Below are 9,885 nucleotides of genomic sequence, written 5' to 3' on the forward strand. Positions count from 1 at the left end.
ACAGGAGTCATTTAGATGACAGTTTTTGAGATGTGGTGTAACAATGATGTAACCTGTAATTTGTAACCAACAAGATTAAATACATATATTTATGCTCCATTTAAACAAGACCATCGCTAATCTCCAACAACTTCGCAACAAGTCTTACTTGAAGCATTATCAACATTTTCCCCAAAATTAAAGTCACGCGGATGGTTGAGGGACCATTGCATTGCAGAGAAAAGCAACAAGAAAATGGGTTCAGTTAGAAGGATCCACAAGTTTGAGAAAGCCCTAAACCCCAAACCTTCTAGAAAGGCTTTTGTTAGCACCGCAAATACCTAATAGAGAGATTGGCTATTTGCATTTTGTTCATATAGCATGTTTAAGCAAAACCTATAGAAGAGTTAATAAATACAACATCTCTCTCTGTTTTGTACGTCGTACAGTACTTTGAACCACAGCAATTTATCACACTAGCCTAACAGCCAAACAGTCCTAAGGTAGCAAAAGCCTGATTTTTAATTTACACCTGTAAAAGTAAAATAAATTTACAATTAAGGCATTCAGGTACCAGATTTATCACAACATTAAGATGTACTTTTGCTGTTTTGCCCTTTTATAATTCAGCCTTCAGTGTGGTGCTTTCTTGAAAGTATAATGGCAAAATTTAGAGATGATATACAGTGGTGAAGTGGTATGTCATCACATCAGTGTGAACAATAAAGGACGGTGGTGTATCAAGGAAGGAATCAACTGTGTTATTTCAAAAATAGGACATTTTCTTACACCTGCTTTTTCCACACTTAGAATCCATCCGTCTAGTGCCTTTGTATGCACATCACAGAGACCTATTTCTGTGCAACATGTACCACTATAAATATCCTATCTGAATATGACCCTGCATCTAACATGTTCAGTATCGACTGAATTACTGCTTTTGGTCTAGCTCCAACCCACCTTTTAAGAAGCAGCTTCTTCAAAAGGTTTCCAAGATGAAAGCCTTTTTTAAAGTGGCAGAATACATTTACCTGAAACTATATGATAGAAGCTCCTTCAGTAATTTAGATTAAGCAGTACCCAAGCACAAGTTTAAAGTTTCATTGATTTAACTAGATGATGTCTGTATATGCATATCTCAATCTACCTTTCTTGGTTTTTTCAGCTGTCTTCTCTTCATTGTTTTCTCTGCTTTTTGTTTTCTCCTGATCAGGCAAGGAACTCATATTTATTAGAGCCCGTGTTGCTGTTACTTCATCAAGCCAGACCACATTACCTAAGACATATATAAACACATACAAAAACAAAATGCAGTTTGTGTAATCAAGCAGTCACATACACTGCCTTACTGGAGGGAAATTACTAACATAAGTTCAGAAATGCTCTTACATAGTGACACGACAAAAAAGTAATTGGATATACCTCTTGCACGGAAGGTCATATTCTTTAACATATTTGCTAAGCTGGAAGATCCACAGCTTTCATCACTTTACAAAAAACACACACAACAACTGATCAAAACCAAAATCACTGAAATGCACAACCATACATATTAGACACTGTTTCCTGAGCACAGCAAATTAGGATAGTGAATCAGGGTCAGTGTATTTAATGAATGTGTTAGCACTCAAATGCAATTAAGGGGGCACAGGAGAAGAAATAAGCCTTGATTTTTTTTTCCCCTTTGGCAATTTAACAGAACCTTGGACTTTATTGTGGAATTCTGTTAATTTTTCCAAAAAGCAGGAAAATAGGGGAAAACAGGAGAGACTGCTCAAGCACTTTGCACAGATTATTGCGTACACAGGTTAACAATATAATTCAGTGTACGCCTCATACGTGGCTTAAGTATCAGCAGATGGTACTAAAATATAACCTATTAGGGCAATTAAAAGCATTTCATAGATGTTGGAATTCAAAGAGCTAAAACTGCTTAGAAACAGGTTTTGAACAAAAGCTTTCTGCATGGATGCATTCAGTGCAAATACAGCAACAAATGTCATTTACTGCTCTGCCATTAAGCAGAGTGTATTCAGATATCAAGAAAACTATACAGCGTCCCAAAATAAGATTGTCTCCCAGATTACTTGAACAGACAACATTTACAAGGTGAAGAACACCCAGGTACTAACTTCAATGTACTAATTAACAGGTACTAACTAACTCTTCATATATGTATGCCTACCTGCTCTTCACATCTCCAAATTTTCAAAGTCTTTATCATTTTATGTTCATCAGTTTGAAACATAGAACGCTGTCTAAATTCACGTTTGCATTAAGACACCTTGAGACGTAATTCAGTTGGGAACGTTAAAATTTTTTTGCCATGCTGTGATGTAAATCTGTGCTGAAAAGACAATGCTTTTTCTTTGTATTTTAACCAAGTGTAGTTGGCATGCTAACTCAGACACAGCATGAAAATTAATCACTAAAAAAGATGTGTTTTAACCATAACTGGGTAAAGTATTGTTACGACTCTGAAGCCTCTGTTTTTGCACTGCAGGTTCACTCTGGTTCCATGCTATATTTACTCATGTAACATTTAAGAAAAAGGATAATCAGACAGAAAAAGGATAATCAGTCTTCAAAATGCAGCCTCAGATACAGAGTTAAGCTGTGCACTTGCTAGGTTATGCATCACCATAGGTTCACCTAGCAGCTCCTTACTGCAATTGACCAGCCAGGGTTCATTGCGTTTCAAATTTTCTGTCGGTTTGTGGCAGTATATCAAGCTGTCATACGCAGTGACTTCAAGGTTACCAATATTTTGTAGTACACCATATCTTTTGTCTTGCAGTGGAACATAATTCCTTCAGGGTCATTCCAGGGAACCACACTACTAATTCTCAGGTCTTAGCCGTGTTTGTCAATAAAACTGTTTCCAGCAATCCCAATCCAACTGGAAAACCTGCACTGGCTTCTGCTTCTTTGTATATGATTTCATTACAGGACTTCTAGCCACATGACAACCCGAGAGGCTTCCAGTTCCATGATCCAGCATCCAACTATAACAAACAGCTCTTGTACAGTCTTTAATATCACTGAAGAAAGCATAACTGTCAACAACCTTCTATCTTTCTGGCAATCTCACTGCATGCTTACTCCCCGAAACAGACCTTGCAATGTGAATTTACATTCTTTTTTCAATCTATGTAAATCACATTCAACTGCTACCTTCTTCCACCCACTAATTTCTCCTTGAGAATGCACTAAACAAATAAGGCAACAAGTCTGCTCCTTCATAGCACAAAACCATACCGACCTGTCTAACTGCACAAAGCTCAATAACCTTCTCTCAGAATGTCATCTTTGGTGACACTCACAAGCAGGTATACTATTTATGTCAAGATGTAAGCCGCACAAAATTTTAGACCTTTTTTCCCCCCACTTAGAGACCTGCAAGTTATTCTACACTATCTCTTTCCAATAATAAATACTCAACCAGGTAGTGGGTTTGATTTTCACCATATGCTGTTAATTCTTTCCTTCTAAATCTCTTTTGACTAAAGCAAATGACAGGGAAACTGAGACAGACAAAGATCAGTGACTTTGAAAACCACTAAGACATCTGAAGTACAGCTATGACCAATATTAAAAAAAAACAGTAAGAATTACAGACAAAAGACTCCATTTACTTACATGATGTATCATCCAACCACTCAATATGAGCAGGAGGATACTCTTTGAAATAGGCAAAGATGTCCTGTGTACTCATCTCATCCACCCCACAAATGTAAATTGTGTCCAGTCTCACTTTAGGAATTGCTATAAAGAAGAAGAAATACAAAACTGGTACTTATTTCCACAGAGCAAGCTTTTGTATTAGTAACATACAGGTTTATAAAGCAAACACTTTAAATAAGCTAAAGGGAAGCTAATTAAAGCAATGTATGATGTACATCATTCTAAACCACTGTAACTTGAATTATTATTCTACATGCAAAACTTTAATAAACTAAGAATTAAAGAGAGGTAATTTTACAAGCATTGGTAGATGCAGTACTGCATGGCAATCAAACTGCCTTAAAAACTTTTTTTTTTTTTAAATGCTGCCAAAGTACTACCATTAAGTACTAAAGAGCCAGAATACTAATGAGGCCTGTGACCAGGACATGTGTACAATGCACTTCCACTTGAGTCATCTGATGGAGAGCCGTTATAGGCCGTGGCTTAGTGGGTCCAAGCTGCCAGTTGGAAAAAAAGCCTTGAGAACTAACTGAATGCCAAAAGCACCAATCTGTTGTGCACACATCTTCCAGCTGATCTGCTTATATTCCAACATGCCCAGCTTGCTATCTAAGAGCACATGCGCAATCAGTCCTGCTTCACTGTGCATACAGCACAGAATCTGATCTCACTGTGCATGGCACGCAGAGTCCTCCACTCATACGCAAAAAATGCTCAAGGTCTGGTCATTCCAAAGAAACTAGAGATTTTTAAAGCAGCACAGATCCAGAAGATGAATCTTGGATATGTAGCACTAGATGACGCTGCCAGACAGTAAATAAGGTACACAAAAAAATGTTTCCTTCTTTCCGGGGTTGGTAAAACAAGGAGTGAAATGATAACTGTCAAGTAGTTTAAAAAATAATGAAATTAAAATTAAAAGGTGAAAAAAACCCAAAGTGATTTATTTTGGTAATGATCTGGGAAAACCTCTGGGGATGCAGGAAATATTATAGGATAAAGCAAGTAAAGGAACTGTGAGAAAGTAAACCAAGGCATCTTTTCTTCTTGACTGTTGGATAAACTTGTACCTTTCTTCATCATGTCCCGATCCAACGCCACATTCCTTTGGGCAAGATTCACTTCAGCTCGAAAATGAAAGCGTTTTGCTCTTTGTTCCTTTTTCTCAATTGCTTCCTGCAAAATGCAAAACGATGCAGTCAAAACAGGAATCAGAGCAGCATTCCCAATAAGTTGCACTGAAGGACCAGATATTTAAAATAAAATCTACCGGACAGCAACAATCTATATTAATAATTCTATTAATTCTGAAAAGACCTGTAAGTTTCAGAAACCACATGAGCTAGATACTGAAGCCAAAAAAGCTGATTTTCAGTCTTCATCTGGAACCCTTTTTGTACTCTTTGATAAGCACAATCTTCGGAGCTTCACTAATGCAAAATGGGAATACATGATTTGTCAGCACGCTGTTGTGGTGGGGATTCATATTTGTTAGAACATGTAAAATTGTATCTGTCCTATAAAGCATATGACTAAATGTTTTTCTCCACTACCAAATGCTAGATATAGGCCTCATTTGTACAATATGAAACAACAAACAATTTGGTATTAAATGTACAAAGATGAGCTGTAGGATTAAGTTTCTGAAGTTCCACAGAATAATGTATCTTTAAGTTATTTAAATGCAACAGCTGTTCACATTCTTCAATCTATGTCTTAATTAAACAATACGATGCCCTTGGAAGATACAAGGCAATGAAACTAGATTTTCCTGCCAAGCACTTGTTCTTCCTTCTGTCACTCACCTAAGAAGAAACAACTCAGCTGACTTGTCTCAAAGGGCTTTGTTTTGCAACATCGAGTGGCACCGCGATGTCCTGGCTTTGGCTGGGATAGAGTTAATTTTCTTCCTAGTAGCTGGTATAATGTTGTGTTTTAGATTTAGTATGAGAATAACGTTGATAACAACACTGATGTTTTTAGCTGTTGTTAAGTAGTGTTTATACTAAGTCAAGGATTTTTCAACTTCTCATGCCCAGTCAGCAAGAAGGCTGGAGGGGCACAAGAAGCTGGGAGGGGACACAGCTGGGACAGCTGACCCAAACTGGCCAAAAGAATATTCCATACCATATGATGTAATGTCCAGTATATAAACCGGGAGGAGTTGGCTGGGAGGGCCAGATCACTGCTCAGGGACTGGCTGAGCATCAGTCAGAAGGTAGTGAGCAACCGCATTGTGCATCACTTGTCTTTCTTGGGTTATATATCACTCTTTTTGTTATCTTCCTTGTCATTACACTTTTTTTTTTTTTTTTAATTTCAATTACTAAACTGCTCTTATCTCCATCGACAAGTTTTACTTGTTTTCCATTCTCCTCCCCATCCCACCGGGGTCAGGGGGGAGAAGCGAGTGAGCTGCTGCATGGTAGTTAGTTGCATCCTGGGGTTAAACCATGACACAAGGCGATTTCAATAGAAACATTTTCAGGTTTTGGCACACAAATTTTTGTAACTTAAAAATGATAGTTCTTACAATTTACATGAGATATCCTGTCCTGATGCAGGCCACAATCAACAAAAGGAGAAATCCCCAGTTGTTGAAAAATGCCAGCTATCTGAACACGAAGCTAAGCTTCTGTGCATATCAGGGAAGAAATAAATAAAACATTCCTCCTTTCCAGTAGCAATAATTAGAATATGTTGAAGAACCACAGCACAAAAATTACCTTGGAGGTTACATCTATTCCAGTAATGAAACTTCCAGCTTTGTTTTCATATCGCCTACTAGTGTCCTGAAACAAAGCAAAATGGTGGTGAAATCTCAATGAACACTGAAAACAACGTACTTGCTATGCCAAAAAGAAATCTGGCCATTTCTATGAAAAATGCATCCTCTTTTCCTTGATCCTTACTCCAAACTACATCCCTTGAAAGACAAGTACACAAGCAGTAACTCTCACTGATGTCAGTGAAGGTAACACCATATGAACTGAACCAAACTTCCTTTACTGTAAGGATTCCTTCCTTTGGCAAAATTTAGTTTCTGTGTCTGCTGCTGCTATGGTTTTTACTTACACTCTCTCAGCAATACAGAGAAAGTCATCAGGCACCGTTCCTACCTAAAATTTCCGCAATTTTGGTTTCGGGTATAATTTCCTTGTAAAACATGAAGAGATTTAACAGTTATACCTGACTCCTAAAGTGTCGATTTGCAACCTTTAGTCTCAAAAGTCAGACTACCAAGCCATATCCACAATTAAACAAGCAACTTTTACCCCTATTCCTATCAATATTTCAAATCCAACCTCCAAATACCAGCAAGATGAAGCATTACTGTTGTGATACAAGCCTATTGATAAAGAGTAAAAATGGAGAATGATGTGGAAAAAAATTTACAAGTTTCATTTCCATCAGTCAGGACTGCTGAATTCACAAGACAGCACTAAACCACACAGACCCTGGACCAACGACCCAATTCTGTCCCTTCCATGGTTTGCATATGCAAAAATGGCACATCTTCATTCTGGCAACCTCAGGACCATCACGTGGCAAAAGTCTGGAGCTGCAAGAACACGTCTTGTTTTCTCTAGGGATGAATGTGTTGTTTACACTTGTGCTGCAGTAATTATTTTGGCTAAAGGACTTTTTCTAGAAAGTAGGGCAGGTTCAGTTTAGAAATACCAAAGTACAGACACTCTAACTGCCTTTCTTAGTAAGACCATCAAAGTTTCTTTAAAGCTGCCAAATGTATAGAGTTATAAAAAAAGAAAAGCACAATAAGCATTATTTTTAAGACACCCCCACACACACTATCTAAGGTTGACTCATAGAGCACAGGAAAGCACAGTAGGGTGCTGTCTCTTAGGCCACATATTTGGTAGAAGCTCAAGCATGTTGCTAAATCAGCTAATTAGAGATTAGTTTCTGAAGTAATTTCCATGTGAGTTATGAGAGCAAAAGACTACTGAGGAGGTTAGAAGAACTCTGATGCATTTTTATGTATTAAACCTGATCCTACTAAAACTTGTACAGGAATAATTAACAAAAACGAAAAAGGGAAAAAAAATAAAAAGGAAACCCTCAAAACCCACTCATCAGAGCCCACACTCCCAGTGGCTCCAACTCAGCTCTCCCACGGTCACCCCCCTGCTCCCTACTCCAGGTACTCCCTGTGTTCCCTCCTTTTACACTCTCCCACCCACAGCCTTTCTCTACAGTTCGGCACTACACCCCAAATCCTCTTCTCCACCACCTCCTTTATTCCCTTCGTTCCCAAGCACATCCCGGCCGCTTCCTCCCACGACTGTTTCCCACACTCCCCTCATACACCCCTGAGCCCCCTCATGCCCCCACTCCCCGCCACCCTCACCCCATCGCTTCCCCGCACGCACCCCACGCCGCCCCTTTTCCCACGCATGTACCCTCAAATGCCCTTACAGATCCCCGCAGACCCCCCACCCTGCCCCCTCTCAGAAGCTGCTCCCTCCTTCGTCCCCCCCTGCCCGTGACCTCACCGCACGCTCCTCACCGGAATGAGCTCCCGGAGCGAGCGCCTCACAGGGATGGTCTCCAGCTCGCCCTCTTCCACTTCCATAGGCTCAGGCTCCGGGCCGCGAGGCTCCGCCGTTGTCGCCGTTGCCTCCGCCTTCACCGAGATCCGCAGGCCCCGCACGGCCGCCATGGCTCCGCCAGGCCCGCCCTCCGCCCGGCAAACGAGACGAGCGCCGCCGCCCAGAACCACCACCGAGACGCCAGGGCGGGTAGAGCGCCACCCGAAGCTCGAGCCGGTTGGGGGCCGACAGGCTCGGGCGCACAGCGCGGCCATAGAGAGGCGGGGAGAGCGCGGCGCCACCGGTCCTCCAGGGCTACGGAGAGCGAGAGGGCTGCCCCGCCATTTTCCCCAGGCACCCCCCCAAGCCTGCCGCCGGGCTCGGGGCCGCGCCACGGGGGAAAAATACCCGGTGTGCCTAGAAATACAGGACCGGGTGGGGGGTGTGTGTGTGTGTGGTTTGCAAGGTCCACACCTTGTTATAGCAGGCTCTGCTTCCTACAATGATTTTTGTAAAAGTGATCTGAGTTCTTAAAATGTTGTGGGTTTCCCCCACCACCACCACCATAGAAAGACCCCTCCGGAATTTTGCATCTCTGATAAAATAAAGCAAATTTCCAGCTTAAAGTTCTCTGCAGCGAGCCTATATCCTGTTGTTTTGGGGCTCAGTTATTCTCTTTGTCAAGAATTTTTTTCCCACCCAAGGCATTCAAGCTCTTTCGAGAGAGAAGCCCTATCTCCTCTGGGCCTTAATAAACCGTACTGGTTTTATCTGTCCCCATGAGACAAGTTCTTCATTCCCTTAATTACACTCATCAGCTCTATCCCCCTCGCACACAATGGGCCAGGACTGTGTTCTAGCTGAGGGCTTGTTCCTGCCTTGGCATCGTTATTTCCCCATCCGTGGCGTTACACCACAACTGACGGGCTCCACAGCCGCACCTCATCATCATCACCGTGAATTATCACCCCCCCCTCTGTCACGCCCAGCCAATTTAATTATGAATTCCTAATATTTCTCCAGCTGCAGGACCCTTCCACCCTGCTCAGGCTGCTCCGTTCCTCAGCTCTGCACATTTTTCAAACCAAAACCCTCCAGCCCATCCTCTGCGATGTGTCACCTTCCCTCCGAATTGACGGGACTTCCCAGCAAAATTCAGTAGCAAATTTTCACTTTATCATGAAAAAATTTTGCAGCTGGCAACATAAAGGCTCCTCTCCTTACACATAATCCAGCAGGACTAATAGATCTTCTTGCTACCCATCACACACTCCAAGCTTATTTATTTTTAACAGCCTCTGTGCAGAGCTCTACACAATTAGCTAATGTCACCTGCATTCACCAAAAGTCCTATATTTGGTGCTGACATCACGTAGCCAGCACCTGGCAGGAACTTCTGACACAGGTGACACTTCCAAGCCAGGTGTGAACGCTTATGGCAGAGGCCACACACGCATAATATGAACATCAGTAGTAAACAGGACATAGGCACCTCTTGTGAGGAGCAGATTCCAAAATAATTGCAAGAGGAAACATCTTTCTGTGGCAGAAACGCTATTTCTTGAGGCCGCAGGGAAAAGAAACCAAAAGATGCACCTTTTCCTCCTTTAGTTTTAATTTTATAAGTAGGACATGGTATTGATGTCTGCCTATCTCAAGCAGATTTACA

The 9,885-nt window shown here is 41.3% G+C and overlaps 1 protein-coding gene across 4 annotated transcripts in view; it reads right to left on the reverse strand.

Moving 5' to 3' along the window:
- The window catches only part of NCBP3 (nuclear cap binding subunit 3), a 28,841-nt gene extending 20,335 nt beyond the window's left edge, over positions 1-8,506 (reverse strand). For 3 of the 4 annotated variants that reach the window (XM_075032622.1, XM_075032623.1, XM_075032621.1), the window contains exons 1-5: positions 8,195-8,491; positions 6,393-6,458; positions 4,737-4,842; positions 3,619-3,744; positions 1,127-1,255 (exon numbers count right to left, since the gene is read on the reverse strand). In XM_075032622.1, coding sequence (XP_074888723.1) covers positions 1,127-1,255; positions 3,619-3,744; positions 4,737-4,842; positions 6,393-6,458; positions 8,195-8,491 — 724 coding nt within the window. Of the gene's footprint in view, positions 1-1,126; positions 1,256-3,618; positions 3,745-4,736; positions 4,843-6,392; positions 6,459-8,194 lie in introns of all 4 variants that reach the window. The other variant, XM_075032624.1, reaches the window with a different exon arrangement.
- Positions 8,507-9,885: the final 1,379 nt, after the last annotated feature.

The sequence above is a fragment of the Buteo buteo genome, chromosome 7, assembly GCF_964188355.1.
Source record: "Buteo buteo chromosome 7, bButBut1.hap1.1, whole genome shotgun sequence".
In the NCBI taxonomy this organism is placed as follows: Eukaryota; Metazoa; Chordata; class Aves; order Accipitriformes; family Accipitridae; genus Buteo; species Buteo buteo.